Source organism: Corythoichthys intestinalis, chromosome 2 (genome assembly GCF_030265065.1).
Source record: "Corythoichthys intestinalis isolate RoL2023-P3 chromosome 2, ASM3026506v1, whole genome shotgun sequence".
Taxonomy (NCBI): Eukaryota; Metazoa; Chordata; class Actinopteri; order Syngnathiformes; family Syngnathidae; genus Corythoichthys; species Corythoichthys intestinalis.
Genome location: NC_080396.1, coordinates 71,764,957 through 71,788,147, shown reverse-complemented (window position 1 = coordinate 71,788,147; position 23,191 = coordinate 71,764,957). Strand labels below are relative to the sequence as shown.

General features: G+C 36.6%; 1 protein-coding gene across 1 annotated transcript in view; it reads right to left on the bottom strand.

Annotated features, from left to right (window-relative positions):
* Nucleotides 1-607: 607 nt before the first annotated feature.
* LOC130908535 (sodium- and chloride-dependent GABA transporter 2-like) overlaps nt 608-23,191 on the bottom strand; it is a 43,020-nt gene continuing 20,436 nt past the window's right edge. Inside the window, exons 10-16 of the mRNA XM_057824059.1 lie at nt 22,478-22,602; nt 20,607-20,719; nt 19,052-19,189; nt 18,873-18,975; nt 10,476-10,576; nt 8,395-8,565; nt 608-8,321 (exon numbers count right to left, since the gene is read on the bottom strand). Of these exons, the coding sequence (XP_057680042.1) occupies nt 8,226-8,321; nt 8,395-8,565; nt 10,476-10,576; nt 18,873-18,975; nt 19,052-19,189; nt 20,607-20,719; nt 22,478-22,602 (847 nt within the window). The 3' untranslated portion in view covers nt 608-8,225. The remainder of the gene's footprint in view (nt 8,322-8,394; nt 8,566-10,475; nt 10,577-18,872; nt 18,976-19,051; nt 19,190-20,606; nt 20,720-22,477; nt 22,603-23,191) is intronic.

Sequence of the window (23,191 nt, the reverse complement as noted above, 5' to 3'; positions counted from 1 at the left end):
ATATAACATATTAGCCTACTTAAATTTGCAAGCTAGGTGATATGATAACAGGTCAAAGGTCGGAAAAGGAATTTTACGACAACTTTATAACGCATGAGCACATTTTTCACAATGAGTGATATTGTTATTACAACAGATCAAAGGTCACAGATGTCGGAATAGGAAATTCACAACTTTATAATGTATTTGCCTATTTAAAGTTGCTAGGTGAAACTATGACGGGAACAGGTCAAAGGTCACAGTGGTAAAAATAAATTCACGACAACTTTATAACGCATTAACCTATTTAAATTTGCAAGCTATGGGAAACCATGATAAGAACAGGTCAAATGTCACTGAGGTTAGAATAGGAAATTCACAACAACTTTTATAACTTATTAGCCTACTTAAATTTGCAAGCTAGGTGATAACAGGTCAAAGGTCAGAAAAAGGATTGTTGCGATAGCTTATAACGCATTAGCAGATTTGAATTTTCAACATGAGTGATATCGTTATGACGACGACAGGTCAAAGGTCACAGGTGTCAGAATAGGAAATTCACAACTTTATAACTCATTAGCCTATTTAAATTTGCAGACTAAGTGAAATCATGATGAGAACAGGTCAAAGGTCATTGAAGTCAGAATACGAATCTCAACAGCTTTATAGCGCTTTACCCTACTTAAATTTGCAAGCTAGGTGATATGATGAGAAAAGAACAGGTCAAAGGTCACTGAGGTCAGAAAAGGAATTTTACGACAACTTTTTAACATATTAGCCTATTTAAATTTGCAAGCTAGGTGATATGTTGAAAAGAACAGATCAAAGGTCACTGAAGTCAGACAAGGAATTCTACGGCAACTTTGTAACGCATTAGCCCATTTAAATTTTCAACATGGGTCATACCGTATAATGAGAACAGGTCAAAGGTCACAGATATCAGCATAGGAATTTCATGACAACTTTATAGCACATTAGCCTATTTCAATTTACAGGCTAGGTGAAACTGTATGAGAACCGGTCAAAGGTCATAGAGGTCAGAATAGGAATGAGAACCGGTAAAAGGTCATAGAGGTCAAAATAGGAATTTTACGACAACATATTAGCCTCTTTCAGTTTGCAAGCTAGGTGATACTGTATGCTGGGAAATGAACAGGTCAAAGGTCACACATCACACAATGGTTTAGGGAATTATTGCTTGTTTATGGAGATTTACAAGACTTTCACTTTCCGAGTCACAAAATACTGCAGCATCACAGAAATTCAAACATTCGACACAGAGTAAGTGTTACTTCTCAGTGCTGTAGACTTAACAAAAAACAAAAACAGTAGAGAACTACAAGTATCAGGAACTTTTTCACCAATCAAAAACAAAATGAAAGTATCTCTGGAGTGGTGGATTACACTTCTGATTATGTTTCATTGACGGCGATAGTCGTCATTGGGAGCCAGAGATCATATTTTAGCTAGCATAGCAAAATGAGTCGGACGTTGCATAGAATTAGATGTTTATACGTTCAAATGTAGCAGCTTTTTGAATGTGCACCCAATGCATTATGGGATACAGAGTCTATGGTAAGAAAACCATGTGTAACAAAACGACTTTTGTATGGATCTTCAAGGTAAAAAATGATGATTTAGGAGTATTTTATGACTTTTTGGATGAAGACAGGAGTTGCTAACTGTTTGAATTAGTTAGCAAATGCATGCCAGTGGACTGAAATGGCATCCAAATGAAAAATGTTGAATCATGATTTCATGCCTGGAATGTGTACTAAATTCATTTAAACTTGTTTGACCCTTTCGGTTAATTTTCACTTCCTGCTGATTTTGGGGGCATACCTGGGTCACTTCCAGTTAATTTAGGTTCAATTCCAGGTTGCTTCTTTTTGATTTTTGGTAATTTCTGGTAAACTGTCTACAGGAAGTGACAAAAATCACTTCCCGTAGATTTTTAGAAATTTCTAGGTCACTTCCTATCGATTTTGGGTCAAATTCCGGGTAACTTCCTGTTGATTTTAGGTCATTTCTGGGAAACTTCTTGTGCATTTTGGTCACTTCCTGTTGATTTTATTTTAAGGAATTTTTGGGTCACTTTCTATTGATGTCAAGTCAACTCTAGGGTACTTCCTGTTTATGTTGATTATTTCCTGTTAACTAAGTTAAATTCTAGGTCACTTTCTGTTGATTTTGACGCATTCCCAAGTCACTTCCTATTTGCTCTGGATCGATTCAGGTTGATTTTGGGGCATTTCTCGGTCATTTCCGATACATTTATATTGAATTGTAAATATTTTCCTTTGTTTTGGGTAATTTCTGGGTGACTTCCTGTGTGGTTTGGTCACTTCCTGTTGATTTTGGTGCAATTACAGGTGATTTCCTGTTGATTTTTGGGCACTTCTGCTGTCAATTCAAGGTATTTTCCAAGTTACTTCTTTAATTATTATTATTTATTATTTTTATTTTGGTCATTTCCTGTTAATTTTGGTAAAATTTCTGGTTCGGGTCATTTCTGGGTAACTTCCTGCATATTTTGGTCAATTCCCTTCGATTTTGAGGCATTTACAGGTTACTTCCTGTTGATTTCTGGGCATTTCTGTTGATTTTCCGGGTTACTTCCTGTGTATTTTGTTGACTTCCTGTTAGTTTTCAGGAAATTTCTCTGTCACTTTCTGTTGATATTGTCTGTTCTAGGTTATTTCCTTTTTATTTTGGTCATTTTTAAATTCAGGGTCACTTCCTGTCGATTTTGGTGCATTCCGAGGTCTCCCTTTGGGTCTCCCCATTTCTGGGCAACTTCCGGTATATTTTGGTCGAATCCCTTTGATTTTGGGGCATTTACAAGTCACTTCCTGTTGATTTTGGTGTGTTTACATTTTAGGTATTTTTCTAAATTTCTTCTTGTTTATTTTGGTCATTTCCTGTTAATTAAGGTTGCATTCTGGGTCACTTTGTTGTTTTTTGGGCATTTCTGTAGATTTTAGGTATTTTCCGGGTCACTTCCTGTGTATTTTGACTACTTCCTGTTAATTTTTCAGGCAACTTCTGGGTCACTTTCTGTTGATACTGTCGGTTTACTTCCTGTTTATTTTGGCTCTTTTGTAGGTCACCCTTTTGATTTTGGGTCATTTCTGGTTTTTATCCTGTATGTTTTGGTCAATTCCTTTTGATTTGGGGGCATTTACATGTACTTCCCATTTATGGCATTTCTGATTCACTTCCTGTTTATGTTGTCATATCTGGGTTACTCCAATGTATTTTTTTCACTTCCAGTTCATTTTGGGGGCATTTCTGGTTCATTCCCTGTAAATAGTTGGTCATTTCTGGGTTACTTTTATTTTTAAATTTTGACTTAGGTTCAATTCCAGGTCACTTCCTGTTGATTTTGGTCATATCTCGTTGATTCGTTCACGTGCCCCTCGTATTCAAAATGAATTGGATGTCTTGCGCTGTCAATGAGTATTCTGTAGCTCATTAATGTTTGCCCAGCGTGATTGTTAAGGATACATTTTCATAGCAAAATGCTTGATATGTCAGTGGAATGCTTGATTATGCAAAAATTTAAAATCATAATTGATCACTCTGACTCATTTTGCCGTGCCTTGTCACATATCGGTTCTATGAAATGACACTTTCATGTCTTAAAATCAGTAGTCTGCTGAATTTTCAAGACACAAAAAAAGCAACAGCTGTCAGTGCAAGAGTCCGTTCTACCGACCCGTTAATTTAACATAGTACAGTGATATACTTATTCCAACGTTCCCTAATGGCATGACATATTCTAACATCTTAACGCCTGAATTTAAATTTCACAAATAGTACACATAATGCATCTGGAGGAATACAAAAGTGTGACCAATGGTGTGTAATAAACATATCCTATCCTAACTCTATTGTGAGGAGCAGAAGTATTTGCACCCCTTGTGATTTTGCAAGTTCACCCATTTAGAATATAGGTAGAGCTCTGAAATTTCAATCATAGATGCATTTCCACTCATAGAGACGATCTAAAAAAAATCCAGAAATCACTTTGTATGATTATTTATTTATTTGAAATTTACTGGGGTTCATAAGGTTCACCCCTGTGAAAATCAGCAATGACAGTCAAATAGTTGTCATGAGTAACCACCTACCCACCACCCGTTTGAGCTCAATATTGTCACCTTTGCACCCCACAGTCAGTCATAATCCAACTGTTACCATGGGCAAGACCAGACAGGTTTTGAAAGACACCAGAGAAAAAATGGCTGCGCTCCACAAAGCTGGAAAAGGCTATGGGACAATTGGAAAACAGCTTGGTGAGAATAAATCAACAGTTGCAGCAACTGTTAGAAATGGAAAAGGCTAAACATGACTGATAATCTACCTCGGACTGGGGCTCCATGTAAAATCTCCCCTCGTGGGGCATCACTCAGGATGAGAAAAGTGAGGGCTGAGCCTAGAACTACAGGGCAGAAGCTGGTCAATGACCCGAAGGGAGCTGGATGCACAGTTTCAAAGGCTACTGTCAGTAGAACACTACGGTGCAATGGTTTTAAATCATGGCTTGCTCAGAAGGTTGTAGCTAGTACATGTGAAGGCCCGTCTGAAGTTTGCCAGGGACCATCTGAATGATGCATAGGGGTCATGGGAGAAAGTCATGTGGTCAGATGAGACCAATGTAGAACTTTTTGGTGCAAACTTTACTCATCGTGTGTGGAGGGAAAAAGAAGGATGAGTACAATTCCAAGAACACCATCCCCACTGTGAAGAATGGGGGAGGAAAAACCTCATGCTTTTCGGCAAAGGGGATATGACGACTGTACTGTATAAAGAGGATCATAGACTTCATAATTATATTGACGGGTCACATTCCCCAGACACTGCATGCCTTCAAGTAGGGGGCCGGCCCAACCTACACCAGCCCGGTCCCCTGGCAGGGAGAGCAATTCTCAAACACACTCGCCGGTTTTAGGTTGAAACAGGATGAAACTTAAGCCTACAAGCAGGCATGAGTGACTCAAGAGTGATTTGATCGAGGATTCAAGTAATTATTATATTTTTCGCACAATGCATGCATTTGGAAACATGAATACAATTGGAAAAATTAGCTGCTACGGCCGCCATCTTGGATTTCTCATTAGCTAACTTTCTCACTATACTTGGAAATATTACGTAAAATTAATGATAAATGCCAGTTTTTTGTTGTTGCTTTTAACCAAGAATCTTGTAGGAAAGCCCATTGTGTGTATATGTGCTTTAGTTTAACTGTTGCGATGCTGGCCCTTTAAGAAGAGTGAAGCTCGCTAGTTTAACTCTCTCCTCCCTTCACAGCAGTGTAGTTTGTTCCCCACACTACCGTCATGTTTACTTACAATCTGAAAGTTGTGTGTAAATGAGAGAAGTATAGTGTTGAAGTGTGCCTTAACAATGCATAAACACGTTTGGTTAATGACAGTTCCTCAGCTAATAATCAGTTGCATTCGCTAGCCGCTGTGAGCTAACTGCTATCTGCTAATTGCTAACGCTAATGGTTGGCCCCTTTGACTACATTGTTGAGGCTAAAAGTTTGTTATGTTTCCCAATTCACTTGTCAATCTAGGTTGTTATTTTAATTTCCTTGCTGATTATTGTCCATGATGAGCAATTATATGCATTATGTGAGCGGTATATTTCATTTATATTTCATGTTGATTTTATATTATAAAGTCTATGAGAGGATGAATGGTGAAATGTATCGTCAGATTTTGAGCCACAACCTCCTTCCTTCCCTCAGTCAAAGACTTGATGAGTCGTGGCTGGATCTTCCAGCACGACAATGATCCGAAGCACACAGCCAAGTTGACTAAGGAGTGGCTGTGTAAGAAGCATATCAAGGTTCTGGAGTGGCCTAGCCAGTCTCCAGACTTCAATCCAATAGAACATCTTTGGATAGAGCTAAAACCTATGGGCCAAAATCCCTGTTTCCATATGTGAAAAGCTGGTGAAGACTACAGAAAGCCTCTGACCTCTGTAACAAAGGCTTCTGCAATAAATGTTAGCTCTGATTTTCTCAGGGGTACAAATACTGTAGAACCCTAGTAAATTACAAATTCCTGAAAAACCATACAATCTGAATTCCAGATTTTTTTTTTTTTTTAATTATGTCTCTAAGTGGAAATGCATCTATCATTGAAATTTCAGACCTCTATCTATTTTCTAAATGGGTGAACATGCAAAACACAAGAGGTGCAAATACTTCTTCTCCTCACTGTATATATTTAAACAATATTAAAGAAAATAAAAAATTAAAGAAACTATGTAGCTATATATCCTCCAAAATATTTTCAATGTTTAATTTTTTCATGAATATTGTTCTATATTTTCTTCCATTGCTTTATGATTTGTAAAATTCATTATATTCCAGTTTTTGTTGGATATTTTAAATGTAAATATTAAAAAAAAAAAAAAAAAAACTATGTAGCTATATATCCTCCAAAATATTTCCTTGAATTTTTAATTTTTTCATGAATATTGTTCTATATTTTCATCCATTTCTTTATGATTTGTAAAATTCATTATATTCCAATTTTTTGTTGGATATTTTAAATGTAAATATAAAAAAAACTATGTAGCTATATATCCTCCAAATATTTTCTTGAATATTTAATTTATTCATAAATATTTTTCAATATTTTGTTCCATTTCTTTATGATTTGTAAAATTCACTACATATATATCACTGTATAATTTTTTGATGGATATTTTAAATGTAGTCTTCTATACTCTTATTTATTTATTTTTTTTAGTTTTCTACATTTCCTATTCAATTTCTTTATGATTCGTAAAATTCAATATATTCACATTTTATGGTGTTGTATTTTTTATTGTGCTATTCTACTCTTTCTTTTCTTGAATTTGACATATTAAATGAATGAATGAAAAATAATGTTAGTTTCATATGAAATCGCCATAATTAAACACATTTTTTTAGGTATTAGGTAGTACTCTATTCATACATATATACGTATACATATGGCGGAAAACAGACAAGACTGAAAAAGCAGTTTCTGCTCTTGCACTCCTCTTTAAAAGAAACTACTATATTTTAAGCCAAAACAACTGTTGTGTTTGATAGAACAATATGTCTATATGCTGCCATAGCAGATTCATGGCGCACTAAGCCTCCGAACTATTTTAAGTTGTCCGTTTTACCCTCAAAACCCTCATTAACAGACGTCGCGCAACCGGTTTTGTTTCAACCTAGCCATAAAAAGGTAAGTAATTATATTTATTATTCAAAATTTCTGTCATTTTTAGCTTTGAATCATTAATTGATTTCTAAATTTTAGTTTAAAAAACAAAACAAAAACAAAAAACGACTTTAAACAATTATTCACTCGCATATTTTAAACTTTTAAACGAATTACGCCACAATGAAAAATTTGGCGTCTGTAAAAAAGTCACGGATATCTACCTCATAACTATTGCTTAATTGTATTTTTTTGTTCCTGTCGCATTTTCTCCGATATGTTAGATGATAATCGATCCAAACAAAAAAAAAATTGAAAAACAAAAAATGTTTAAAAGGGTAAATATATGAAAATGAAAATCTCGACCACTCCTTGATGTCTGTGATTTCTGCATAGCAACCCTTGTTATATTACCATGTTTCATCCATAAAATCCCCCCAAAATCCAGCTGTGGCCATTCACAGCTGTGTCTTGACACTCGGTGATACATGTCACATAGAGTTTTTGGATCGAAACAAGGTAAGTACGTGATAATATCTCGTTAAAGTCATGGCGTCTGTAATTCTGCTCTCACTTCCAGATAGGGTTTTGCCGTTTAAAAACATTAACAAAAAAAAAAAAAAAAAAAAAAAAAAAAAAAAAAAAAGGTCCTCCTGTCCAAATTTTTTCTTACCCCGGATAATTGAGACTTTAGGCTTTTCAATAATGTATCACGCTTGCTACGGACAATTTTGACATTTGGCCAAACTGGGGGTCTCAGAGTGGAACTTCAAGTCACCTGAGTGTTTTCCGTCATATATTTCAATGTTTACTTTTATGTACTTATGTATTCCCCCAGTGTTTTTTTTAAACATATTTGTTAATTTCAGTAATCAAAAAAGCTCTGAATGAGTTTGTTGGTTCACAAATGTAATGATTACCAACCAAATATACTGCAAAATATGGATTTTTATCAAAATTTGGCACCGTTTAAAAAAAAAAAAAAAAAACTTTTCCACTATACAATCTGAAGTGTATTTGCTTGGCTCGAAGGCATCAGTCTCGAACGATGTCGTCCTTTGGCTTCTCATCGAGGGGCAGCGCCAGGCTGTAGGTGACCGACATGCTGGGCTTGCACAGGCGTTGAAAGCGCTACCGAGTGACAAAAAACAGGCAAAGTTAAAACTGCGTCGGGACCCGAGCCGCGCTTGTTAAATTGTCGGACCTGCGCGAGGGTGCCGGGCGTCACGGCCAGCGCGTAGATGGCCCAGATGGGGAGCAGAGACACGGAAGAGAAGGTGAGGAGCCAGCCCAGTGCGGTGGCCCAACCAGGGGCGACGAGACCTTTCCCCAAGCTCAATGGAGACCAGCAGACCAGGGAGAACAGGAACGTGGCCTAAAAGTAACAACAGAGATTTGACTTCAAATATGAGCAACTTGGGGGTGTTTTTATGTTCTTCTGGACGGTAAGCTCTCACAGGTCACTGCCTGTTGAGTGTGGGTCCCTTCCTGTTAATTTTGGTTAAATTCTAGGTCACTTTCTCTTGATTTTGTGGCATTTTAATGTGAAACCAAACTTTTTTTTGGCCCCAAATAACATTCTAAAGTTGACTTCCTGTTGATTTCAGGTCACTTCCTGTGGATTTCAGGTCTCTTGTGGTTGATTTCAGTTTCAATTTAAGATTACGTCATTTTGATGTTGGGGCATTTTCATGTGAAACCAACTTTCTCTAGCCCCAAATAACATTCTAAAATTGACTTCCTGTAGATTCTGGGTCACTTCCTGTTAATTTTGGGTCACTTCTTGTTGATTTCGAGTTACTTCCTCTTCATTTTTTGTACATTTCCATGAAAATCAACTCTTTCTGGCCCCAATAAACACTGAAGTTGACTTTATTTATTTTCCGTCACTTCCTGTTGATTTCGGGTCACTTCCTGTTGATGTCCGGTCACTTCCTGTTGATTTTAGTTCAATTGTATGTTACTTCCTCTTGACTTTGGTGCATTTTAATGAGCGATCAACTCTTTCTGGCCCCAAATAACATTCTAAAGTTTAATTCCTGTTCATTTTGGTTCAATTCTAAGTCACTTTGTCTTGATTTTGGGGCATTTTCATGAGAAATCAACCGTTTCTACCTCCCCCTCCCAAAAAAAACACACTTTAAAGTTGACTTCCTGTTGATTTTGGGTCACTTCCTGTTGATTTTGGTTTAATTCTAGGTTAATCAACTCTTTCTGGCCCCAAATAACATTCTGAAATTGACTTCCTGTTGATTTTGAGTCACTTCCAGTTGATTTTGGGTCACTTCCTCTTGATTTGGGGGCATTTCAATGAAAAACCAACTCTTTCTAGCTACAAATAACACTAAAGTTGACTTCCTATTGATTTGGGTCACTTTTAGTTAATTTTTGGTCACTTCCTGTTGATTTACAAGCACTTCCTGTTGATTCCAGGCCACTTCATGTTGATTTTGGTTTAATTCTCCATTACTTCCTGTTGATTTCATGAGAAATCAATTCTTTTTGGCCCCAAATAACACTAAAGTGGTTTCGGGTCACTTCCTGTTCATTTCAAGTCATTTCCTGTTGATGTAGGTTAAATTCTAGGTCACTCTTTCCTCATTTCTGGGTGACTTCCTGTTTATTTTGGGACATTTTCGGGTGAACTGTTTTTTGGGGCATTTCTGGGTAACTTCCTGTTTATTTTTGGGTCACCTCCTGTTAATTATGGGATATTACTGTTCGTGTATGTTCTGGTAACTTGCTATTGATTTTTGCCATTTATGGGTAACTTCCCATTTATTTAGGTAATTTCCTCTTGATTTTAGAGTCTAGTTTATTATGGGACATTAATAGGTAGCTTACTTATTCTGGTCATTTCCTATTGATTTGGAGTCAATTATGGGTGACTCCCTGTTTATTTAGGTCATTTCCTGTTTATCATGGGTCATTATAGGGTGGCTTCTTGTTTTTTTGTCACTTCCTGTTGATTTTGGGGCATTTCTCCACTTCCTGTTGATTTTAGGTAATTTCTTCATCGCTTCCTGTCGATATCTAGGCATTTCTGCGTCACTGTTTATTTTTGTCACTAATTGGATGTCTTGGGGCATTTTTGGGGCACTTCCTGCTGATCTTGGGTCATTTCCTGTTTGTTTTTGTGGCATTTCCTTGGAGATTTGGGACATTTCCATAACAACTTGCCCTCAAAGTTTTTTTGTCTTTTTATTTTATTATTACTGTTTTTCAATCATAGTATGTAAATAAGCGGCCTGTAAAAAGTTAAATAATGTCAATTGACGGACGTACAGTGCATACAGCAGGCGTCAGGTATTTCCAGCACAGTTTGAAGAGAAACAGTGGATTATGGCCAGTCATGTCCTTGATGTTCGAAGAAAAGCGCTCAGCACCTTTGGAAGAAAAAAGTGGACGTGGCTTGAAAGTCAGTTCCAATGTTTTTTACGATGTGGAGCTACAATTTCATTTTTTTCCCCACATATAATCACTCATTCGTTCATTTCACACTAATTATTTATTTTCCGATTGCTTGGCATATTTGCTGGGTAGCTGTGACCTGCAATTGCTGTTCTTGATAAGAAATGACCACGACCAGAAAATGAGTGATTGGAAAATTTGGACTAGACCAGTGCTTCTCAATTATTTTCTGTTACGCCCCTCCCACGGAAGACGTAAATGTTTCGCCCCCCCCCCCCCCCCCCCAAACTCTGCCGCCACTGTAAATAGTATCATTTGTCTATAAAATTACTATTATAAATACCCATCTGCCTAGCATTGTGTCCTTTTTTTCTAAGAAAGAAAAAAAGTAACATAGATCAACTTATAATTAAGTATAACTTTATTAACATTGTTTTGTTTGTAACAGAGAAGACTTGACGCGCATCAATTTGCCTGAATTTCAAAAAAAGTCACATCCAAACTGTAAAAATACACTCAAGGTACATTTTTGACCATTTGATACAGAAAAATAAAATGTAATAAAATCAGTAAATAATAACAAATTAAAATTGATTAGAAACATTCACTCATGAGGACAATATGCCAAAAAATTTGACCGGAAAAACAAAACTGAATAAAAGAAAAAAAGAGTGTCCTTGGACAGAAGGACAGTTTTTATTTTTGCCGCTCACAGTATTTACCTCCTTTGCAATGGTGTGGAGTTATTTTGCAATGAGCATGCTAACAATGCTCACTGGTTTACTGATATAACACTGACAAAGCAGGACGATTGTTGGCAATATTCGGCACGTTTTCACTGAAAAACAATCAAGCGGCTTATCAATGAGATTGGGGTCTAATGTCTTTAAGTGACGTCTTAATTGATTTGGCTTCTGGCTGTCCGCTATAATTATTTTTAGACACAGTAAACAGTGGTCTTTCCTCATCAGCCACTGTATTAAAAGTCAAAGCTAAAAGGCAAACGGCACGAAAAAAGCGCATTCTCGGCGGCCAAGGTAGAACCGCAGGTGAGGGCGGTCGTCGTGACGATCCCAAGCCGAAAATGGCACTTCTCGGGCGGCGACGTGAGAACCGGACAAGACAGTGGGTCGCTGCGTGAGTGAGTCCGGTCGGAAAACGGCTTTTGAAAACGGCGGCGTCACACTGCTCTTCCTATCTGTTTTCTGTGTGTGCTGAGTGCTCTTCCTTAGTTCAAAAATACTGCGCGCACTCTGAAAATGAGATCGCCACTGCCACCCACTGAGTGGATGTGCAAAAAAAAAAAAAAAAAAGCATCTTCCCCGAGGTCACATGCGCCCCCCCCGGCATCGCTCTGCGCCCCCCCAGGGGGGCGCGCCCCACTATTTGAGAAGTACTGGACTAGACGTATGTAAATGAACTCACTGGCTGCCATTGAATGTGATAGACATCCAATCCATTTGGATTGGGAGGGCTGGCAACGAATGAACGGAAGTAAAAAAAAAAAAAAATAATAATAATAATAATAAAATAAAATATTATGGTTTCTTCCTTTTTAAAAAATGTAACATCTTTTTTTTTTTTTTTAACAAATTCAAATAAAATTAATATCTGCCATTTCCCTTTTTTTGTATTTTTTTTTAAATTAAAAAATTGTTTTATTAAAAAAGTTAAATACTGTACAGGGAAAAAATTAATGTAATTAATGTGTTAATGTAATTAAAAATTGTTCCTCTGTGTTATTTTCAGTTTATTCTTATTTTTAATAGATAATCAAAAAAGAAACATTGTTTTTTCCTTTTGTGTTTTGCTTAAAATATTTTTAAATAAAACATTTTTTAATCAAACAATTAAAATACAAATATATTTAACACATTTTTACTGTTATTTTAAATATTTCCAATACAATTTATCAAACATTAAAGAGAATATTGACTGTTTTTCCATGTTATTTTTTTTCTAAAATTCAAATATTAAAAAGAATTTTTACTGTTTTATGCTTTAACTATTAATCATACATTCTTATAATTAATTATATATATTAGTTAATTAATATTGGATGGATTTAAGGTAGGATTCTAATAAAGGAAATTAATTAAAATTATATGCATTTTTTAAATAAAAATACAAAAAATTATAAAATATAAATTATCTGTAAATATAATGTATATATATAAATTATTAATACAATAAAAAAAATAAACCCAAAAAATATTTTACCGTTTCATTCTTTAAACAAAGTTTTTTTTATATCCAAAATATCAAAATTATGAATGTATAAATTAGTTATAAATTATAAATACAGTTAATATATAACTTATTAACCCCAAAAATGACTTCATTAAAATTAAATAACATATATTTACCGTTTCATTCTTTCATTCAGGAGAATATTTAGTTTTCTTTTTTGTTTTTTTCAAAATTTTGTTTGTATTGAAAAAATTAAAAGCAATTGTTTTTAATTAAAAATTAAAAACGATAGTTTTCAAACAAAGTGTTCAATTTTTTTCAAATTTTTTTTTTCCGGAAAATATTTACTGTTTCATTCCTTTTTGTCATTTTTAATTTAAACATTTTTCATATAAAATTTTAAACATTTGCGTTTTATACAAAATATATTCCAAATATACAAATAGAGAATATTTACGTTTTTACTCTTCAAATAATTTGACAACATTTACCGTTCAGAGGCTCAAAAAAAGTCAACATTATCTATACAAACAATGATTACTGCCAGCCTCTCCCAGTTCAAAAATGATTTCTACAAGATCTATCAGCAGCAAAAAAGTATCGTGGCGCTTGACGACTGGAATTCCCCTTCTATTCTGACTTAATTGACACGATGGGATGTGCTCTAGCACAGCATACGTCTAAACGGTTTATTCCGCCATGTCGGAGTTGTTTTTAATAATGCGGGTCTGGCTGGCTGGAATAGTGGCTCCCTGCGGTCAGCAGACTGTGAGGCGAGGGTGGGCCCAGAGGAGACAGACCTGGCTCGGAGCCAGTCTACTCGCAACTCAGGCTAAGCTGCGGCCATGTTCGCTCTACTGACTTTCAGTGGAATGCAATGCAAGGAGGAAGTGGGAAAGCTAGACTGTGTGAGTAATTCAATCACAAAAAATGCTTTTTAATGTCTTTCTAGGTTCGTCACGTTAGGTTTTTGAATTACGGCATCCACAATTTTCTTTAAGTTGTTATATAAAAATGTACAAATATTAACATATCATTAAAATAAGAATGACACGGGCATTTATTGACTGTCAAAATAGTAGATCAACATAACTCCCGTAACGTAGTAACTTAACGCAAGGTAAGGTATAGTAAAATTATAGAACATTAACGGAATGCAACGGGATGCAGCGTAACATCGCACAATATAGGGAGGCACAATGTAACATCACAACATAACGCAACATAAGAGCAGCGTGACATAACAAAATGATATAATGTAAAAACGTAGGGTATCATAATGTAACGCAATGCAATGTAGAACGTAGCGCAATGTAGTGTACAGCAGAAAAGCATCGCAACAATGTAGCATAGCTTAAAGTAGCGTAGCATAATTTAACGGAATGTAACACAATGTAACATCACGTAACACAACGTTACGTTACATAAAGTAACATCACATTAAATTACATAACATATTGTCCATAACGTAATGCAACGTAAAATGATAAAACGTAACAATGTCTATAACACGTCGTAATGTATTTTAAGGCAACATAACGCAACACAACGCAATGTAAAATGATATAATGTCATGTAACGCCCATAACATAACGTAATGCACCGCATCACACCGCAACATAACCGCAATGTAACATAATGCAACACAACGTCCATAACATAATGCAATTCAACGCATCATAACAGCAACATAACAAAAAGATATAACGGTATAAACGTAGGGTAGCATAACGCAACATAACAGCAACACAAGGCAATGTAGCGTAACGTAACTTAACATCCATAACATAACATAATGCAATGTAACGTAGCACAATGTAGCGTAGCGCGATGTCACAACGCATATAACATAAAAACGTAACGTAAAATATTATAATGTAACATAACGCCCATGATATAATGTAACATATCATGCATAACAACCCATAACACAGCATAAACGCATAGTAATAGTTTTGCATAGCTTATAGGAGCGTAACATGATTTAACGCAATGTAACACAATGTAACATACCGTAACCGAATCTAAAATTATACTTGTCCTACTAAAAAAATTAGCATATTGTGATAATTATTTTCTGTAAAGAACTGATAAACATTAGACTTTCAAATATTTTAGATTCATCACACACAATTGAAGTAGTTCAAGCCTTTTATTGTTTTAATATTGATTTTGGCAAAAAAAGTCAAGAAAAACCAACAACTAAAAAAACCAAAAAAATTAGCATATTTCAAAAACTAAAAAAACAAAAAAATTAGCATATTTCATCCGACCAATACAAAAAAAGTTTTTTTTAATACAAAAAAAGTCCACCTTCAATTAATTATATCAGCTATGCATTCAATCCCAGCCGGGAACCTGGCAGCCACAGTAATAGGGTGGTAGGTGGGTCCCACACTTTTTTTTAATGGCATGGCTCCCGAGGCGTGGCCTCCTCTCTGCCTGGGCTGCCGGCTGCGGGAGTGGGGGGAGGTCGTGGCCCTGTGTCGGCGCCCGCGTGGCGTCTCCGCTCGTCTGCGTGGCTGCTGCGTGCCCGGCGGGGCTCGCGTGCGGCTGGATGTCATTGACCCGCTCGGGCGGGGGATCCCGGTGCCGGATTGGCGATGGGGCGGTGTAGGGTCGGTCGCCAACGAGCTTACACTCACAAGGGATTCACACGATTACTGGGTTCTAGATCACAGAGATGATTTGTGTACACTTTACCCCTTTCTATCACTTAGCTTATAGACTCCCCCACCTTCTTCCCCCTCTTTCCCTGGTCAACAGGCCCCCACATGGTGTCAACCGGAAATAAATTTAGCTGACGATAGCACCAACATTTTAGTAGTTAGTGTAGTTAGGCATTCAACAATGTATTTCTTGTTGTTGTTTGTGTTTCTTCTTTCTTCTCTTGTGTTTCTTTTCTTCTGTTCCCCCATATCCCCTTCCTGTTCACTGTTTTGTCATAATGAATGAGATATGTTGACTGATCCCAAAGGGAGTATGTCAGACTCTCAATTTGAAACATTAAAACTTTTCAGACTATCTGGGCACTTAGACATCCATTCTCCGTGTCAAACAGCTGAACCGGACAGGAATCCTTTTGCAGAAATGACTGCTTCAATGCGGCGTGGCATGGAGGCAATCAGCCTGTGGCACTGCTGAGGTGTTAAGAAGGCCCAGGATGCTTCGATAGCGGCCTTAAGCTCATCCAGAGTGTTGGGTCTGGTGTCTCTCAACTTCCTCTTCACAATATCCCACAGATTCTCTATGGGGTTTAGGTCAGGAGAGTTGGCAGGCCAATTGAGCACAGTAATGCCATGGTCAGTAAACCATTTACCAGTGGTTTTGGCACTGTGAGCAGGTGCCACGTCGTGCTGAAAAGTGAAATCTTCATCTCCATAAAGCTGTTCAGCAGATGGAAGCATGAAGTGCTTTAAAATCTCCTGATAGCTAGCTGCGTTGACCCTGCCCTTGATAAAACACAATAGACCAACACCAGCAGCTGACATGGCAACCCACACCATCACTGACCGTGGGTATTTGACACTGGACTTCAGGCATTTTGGCATTTCCTTCTCCCCAGTCTTCCTCCAAACTCTGGCACCCTGATTTCTGAATGACATGCAACATTTGCTTTCGTCAGAAAAAAGTATTTTGGACCACCGAGCAACAGTCCAGTGCTGCTCTCTGTAGCCCAGGTCAGGCGTTTCTGCCGCTGTTTCAGGTTCAAAAGTGGCTTGACCTGGGGAATGCGGCACCTGTAGCCCATTTCCAGCACACACCTGAGCAGGGTGGCTCTGGATGTTTCTACTCCAGACTCAGTCCACCGTTTCTGCAGGTCCCCCAAGGTCTGGAATTGGCCCTTCTCCACAATCTTTCTCAGGGGGCGGTCACCTCTTCTGGTTGTGCAGCATTTCCTGCCACACTTTTTCCTTCCCACTGAGGTGCCTTGATACACCACTCTGGGAACAGCCTATTCGCTCAGAAATTTCTTTCTGTGTCTTAGCCTCTTGCTTGAGGGTGTCAACAATGGCCTTCTGGACAGCAGTCAGGTCGGCAGTCTTGCCCATGATTGCCATTTTGAGTAATGAACTAGCTTGGGAGTTTTTAAAAGCCTCAGGAATCTTTCGCAGGGGTTTTGAGTTAATTCATTGATTCAGATGATTAGGTTAGTAGCTTCATTAGAGTACCTTTTCATGATATGCTAAATTCTTTAGATAGGGATTATTGGTTCTTGTTTTTGCCAAAATCATCAATATTAAAACAATAAAAGGCTTAAACGCCTTCAGTTGTGTGTAATGAATCTAAAATATATGAAAGTCTAATGTTGATCAGTATATTACAGAAAATAATGAACTTTATCACAATATGCTAATTGTTTGAAAAGGACGGGTATAACTCAACATAATGTCCATAACATAACCTAAGGCAACGTAAAAGGATATAACGTAACGCCCATACATAGACTTCATAATGTACTGACGTGACATATTCCCCATTCACTGCGTCACGCCTTCCCAAAGGGGGCCGTCTCACACTCCGCTTCATTTATTAGAAGTCGGTCACATGCAGCGATCTAACGCCAGATCTAGGTTTGAAAAAGTACAAAGGCTATACTGAATACAAACAGGAAGGATTGTCTTAGGAGTAATTATTATATTTTTCATACCATGCATGCATTTTGAAACGTGAAAAAATATCAACTTGGTATTATACTTCGCAATATTTACGTAAAAATAAATGCTACCTCCACGTTTTCTTTGCTTTTAACCAAGAATCGAGACTGTTTTATCCCCAAATCTATAAAGAACTCAGGGATTTAAGCATTTATTCACAAGCATTTTCAATGGAAAAATCTGTTTTCATATGGCGGCCGCTACATTTGCTTATTGACTACCATCATACGTAAAATAAATGCTAACTGCACGTTTTTTTTTTTTTTTGCTTTTAACCAAGAATCGAGACTGTTTTACGTCCATATCTATAAAGAATACAGGGATTTTAGCATTTATTCACAAGAATTTTCAACGGAAAAAGCTCTTTGTTATATGGCTTCAGCTAATTTACTTACTGACTAGGATCATAGTTCGCAATATTTACGTAAAATAAATGCTAACTGCACTTTTTTAACCAAGACACGAGACTTTTTTTACGTCCATATCTATATAGAATTTAGGGATTTAAGCATTGATTCACAAGAATCTTAGACTGTAAAAGCTCTTTGTTTACATACGGCAGCCGCTAATTTGCTTAATGACCAGACTTACTGACGGAGATAGGCCCCCTATTAATCGGCCCTGTGCCCCGTCTATTCATTATGAAGTCTATGGTCCATAACAACAAATTGCAATTTAATGTTAGGCAACATAGCATAGCGCAACACAACGTAACATGAACTTTTACATAAAGTAACATCACACAATATACAATGCAATGTAAAATGATATAACATCACGACTTAACGTATTGCAACACATCATAACACATCGTAACATAATATAAGACAACGTAACTTTACATAAAGTAACATAACGCAACACAACGCAAAATGATGTAACGTAATGTCCATAACATAATGTAATGCAACGCATCACACCGCATCGCAATGTTACATAAAGCAGTACAACGCAATTTAAAATAACATAATGTAACATAACGCCCATAACATAACGTAATGAAACGCATTATAACACATCGTAACGTAATATAACGCCACACAATGTAACTTAAAGTTATGTTGTAATGCGTTATATTACGTATAAAGTTTTTAAGTTACATAAAGTAAAATAATATAATGTAACGTCCATAACATAACATGATGCAACGCATCACACCGCATCGCAACGTAACATAATGCAACATAATGCAATTTTAAATCATATAACGTCACATAACGTTCATAACATAATGTAATGCAACGCATCATAACGTCTCATAACCCAATATAACATACCGCAACACAGCATGACGCATTGTAATATAACGTAACGTGACGTGATGTGATGATCTAGCACTTAAGTGATGATAGATGACTATAGTTTTTGCGAACTGCACTAGCCTGAGAAATAAAAACATGGCTTCAACTTTTACGATTCCTACCATAAATCCATCCTATTGCAACAGACTGGAAGATGGAGAGAAGCAGCAGACTGGCTCCACTGCAGGAGAAATGATCGTATATCTGGAACACATAAAGACCACCCTGCGAAGACAAAGACATTGTCAGCGAAGCCAAACTGGGAGGCGAGTTGGCCATTTTTACGCAGAGCTGAAATTACCGGCGTCACCATAATCAAGCCGATCAAGAAGCACACGACGCAGATGAAGAGCAGCAGCAGCTCCCTGCGGTAGCCTCGTCGGATCAAGTTGGGGTACAAGTCGGTCACGGATGTCATCAGTGCTTCCAGACTCACAAACTGGAACACAGAGATAAGATTTGTGACTTGTCATGGGGATGTTTTACAAATTTGCAAATCCTGCATATGCCCCCCTCCCCCCAAAAAAGGCCTGAAAAAACACATCACAAAAATGTTTTTGAAAAACACACACACACATTCTAAAATGTAAAACACACAAAAAGCACCATAAAAGACACTCCAAATCACCCAAAACATGAAAAATGCACACACACACAAAAAAAATCAGAATACTGGAAAAAAAAATCTGACGAAAAAAGGGGATGAAAATGAAAACCCACAAATCTGAAAAAACAGACATTACAAATCCTGCCCAAATTATACATACTGCAGCCCCCCCGAAAAAAGGCTGAAATACAAACAAACCACAATTTCAAGAAAAATCTTGAAAAACACAAAAAAGAAAATTCCAAAATAAAAAAATTGCAAAAGAACACAAAAAAAGCACCAAAAAAAGGACACCCAAAAAAACCCCCACTCAAAACACAAATGTAAAAAAAAATGTGAACAATTAAAAAACAAAAAAAAACAAAACAAAAAAAAAAAAAAAAAAAAAAAAACACAAAAACAGAGAAACCCCCCCCCCACAAATCAGAAAAAACGTTACGTTACAAATCCTGCCAAAAACAAATATTGCGGCATAAAAAAAAAGAATAAATAAATAAATAAAGTCCCACCGCCTCCCCAAAACCTTGCAAAGTGAAAAACCATAGAAAAAATGAACAAGAAAGCCTGCAAAACTGAGAAAACTGCAGAAACCCCCCACAAAAACTGAAAAAAAAAAAATTCACCAAAAACACTACAACCACCCCATAAAAATATAAATACCCCCCCCCCAAACACACACACACACACAAATCTGAGAAAACAAACATTACAAATCCTGCCAACAACATATACTGCAGCGAACAAAAAACAAAACAAAAAAAAAAAGCCAAACACCACACCCCAAAAAACCTTGGAAAAAAAAAAACATGGAAAAAATGAACAAGAAAACCTGCAAAAATGAGAAAACCCCCACAAAAACTGAAAAAAAAAGTAAAAACATAAAAAAAAATCACCAAAAACACAAAAAAGAAACACTAGAACCACCCCATTAAAAAAAAAAAAAAAAAAAATAGAAAAAAAAATCGAATAACCATGGAAAACCTTTAGTTTTAGTCTGTATAGAGCACTCATTGGCTGCAATTGACTTTTGTTCATTCTTCCCTCCCAGTCAACATGAATTGGAGGTCTAGGGCCATTAATGAAAGCCATTGATTTAACAAGCAAGTGACTCCAAAATGCTCCCAAATTAATAGGAAGGGCTCTAAAATCTAAAGGAAGTGAGAGCAAAGCATCCCTCTGCAAACTGAATTTTCTTGTTTTTTTTTGTTTTGTTTTGTTTCACAAGCTAAGACAAACATCTGAGAGCCACCTGTGTGTCCAGTCCTAACATGATGATCATGAGGAAGAAGCAGATAGCCCAGAGTTGGGGTAGAGGCATCATGGCCACCGCTCTGGGGAAGGCGATAAAGGCAAGGCCGGGCCCTGTGACCACAAAAATCCAAATAAATGAAACCAACACAAACACGTCTATTTGGACAGGCAAAGACGTTCTGTTGTGTTGTTTAGACTAACGTTATTGGAATAACTGTTATTTTGTGACGTTAACAGATGAGTAATGTTTGTACGTGGTCCTTTAGCAAATAAAATATCTCTTTTGGCCTGGTGTGACTTATACACCAGTGCAAATTTTCTTAAAATATAATTTTCATATAAATATTAGGGATTACTTACTTTTCCACTTTGTGTCCTTGCCCCTTGCCGTGTGTGTATTAGGGATCGATTAATCTGTCAATTACCATATTGGCCTGAATATAAGATGGCCCTGATTAAAAGACGACCCCCTCTTTTTCAAGACTCAAGTTTGAAAAAAAGACTTTTTGAACACCAAATTAATCTTAATACAGAAAATAATTACAGTACATCTGAAACAAAATTATAACAATATATTTGAGAGAAAAATCATGTTATTTTGCCTCATTCAAATCTTAATATCTGAACATTTAAATATGTAAACTAAAGTGCAATCACATTTGTAAATGAATGGCTTCTGGTTTTTTAAATGTAAATAAACAAATCTATTGTGATAAAACAACAAAATTTCAATAACTGCATTAACTATCAAAGTGAAGTCTAATTGTAACTGTAGTCTTGAAATAAATCTGAATAAGGAAAAACATTGCAATAAAATAATGCAAACTGGTTAAACTAATAGCTGAGATCTGTCATGAGAGAACATCACTTCAATGATATCTGGCGCCATCTAGCGTCGTGAATGGGTATAATGTCTAGACCGCGAATACAAGACGACCCCCTCTTTTTCAATCTTATTTCAATGCAAAAACACCGTCTTATATTCGGGCCAATATGGTACTTAGTTTGAATAATCGAGTAATCAGATTATAAACATTTAATGTGTTGCAGAATAAATTTTAAGAAATCTAAAACACACACGTGTTTATGCTTGCAATAATATTTTGGCTTGCAAAGATTACACTTTCAAAAGAGCATCAAATGTGAATACAAAATAAAACTCCTAAGTGTTTTTCAAACTACGCAGAATTGCACTTTCAGTTCACAAGAGCTATTAATGCATTTAAAAATAAATTATAAATACCTGAACTAGCCTCAAACGATATTAAAAAAAATAAATACATGAGGATCTAAGTACAACAAAAGAACAACTGGCTAACTGGCATAGCACAAGTCTGCTAGCTTAAATGTTATAAAATGCTAAAAGATTTTTTTAATCTTAAAAAAATACTTCTCAACTAAATAATGAATATACAAACAAACATTCACTCAAACAAAAACATATGTTTATGTTGGTCTTAACAGGGAGCAGCTGGATTTAGCCATGTTAGACAAGTTATGTCATATTCACGGTTACCACTAGAGGGCAGTGTATCTACCCAAATCCTAAATGCAACACTTTCAAAACAAACCATTACAACGTCACTCTAATTAAATGAATCCTTGAAGAAGCTAAATTTGATTTGAAGCTTTTGTCCTTATTGAATTACTCAATCGATTAATAGTTGCAGCACTAGTGTGTATTTGTGTGTTAATTCTCTCCCTGGCTGCTCAGGCTGTTTACAAAGAGGCAGAGGCACGAAGACCAAGATGCATGACACTTCGTGCTGCGTTTAACAGACTAGCAAAATACAAAACGTTTAATTAATGAGTAGGCAGTTAAACGATAATAAATAATAATAAAATATATTGAAATTGCAATATTGGAACCTGATTGAGCCACAGTGGCGATGTCCACTCTTTGCTCCTCCGCCATGAATCCCAGTACTGAGAAGATGGCGAACCCTGCCAGGAAGCTGGTGCTGCTGTTCAACAGGCACAGAAGGTATGAGTCCCTGTCAACAAAAAAACAAACAAACCCAACAAAAGTGATGTTTTGATATTTGACATAGAAAAAGACTGTCCGTAAATTCCTTAGGAGAGAGCGCAACGCACAAATTTCACAATGCATGTGCCCACGAAACCGAAGAGGACATTCAATTTTGAGCGATGTTAAAGTGATAGAGGTCAAAAAGGGAAGAGAGTAGATTTTTCTGTTGTCACGATACTTAAATTTAAACAAGATATCCATAATCAAAACAATACCAAAAAACACACAAAACTACATTAAAAATATATATTGTTAATCAACTCTTTCAATGCCATTGATAGTGATAATGCAATCGTACTTCTGCTATGAATTGAGTGAAATGAGTTTTGAAGGAATCTGACCTTCCAGCCAGACCGCCGGAACCACGCCCGCCAAACCGCCGGACCCACACTGGCGCAGATCCAATGAGCCGGGCCGGCGGGATACTGGCAATCTGGCCAGAAGGCCAAAGTCCGCGCGTTCACCTTTGTGGTGACTCCATTTTGAAAGATTTAAAGAAGGCTCACCGAGAACAAGTTGACAAATTATTCGGGTCACGCGATCAAACAAAAGCG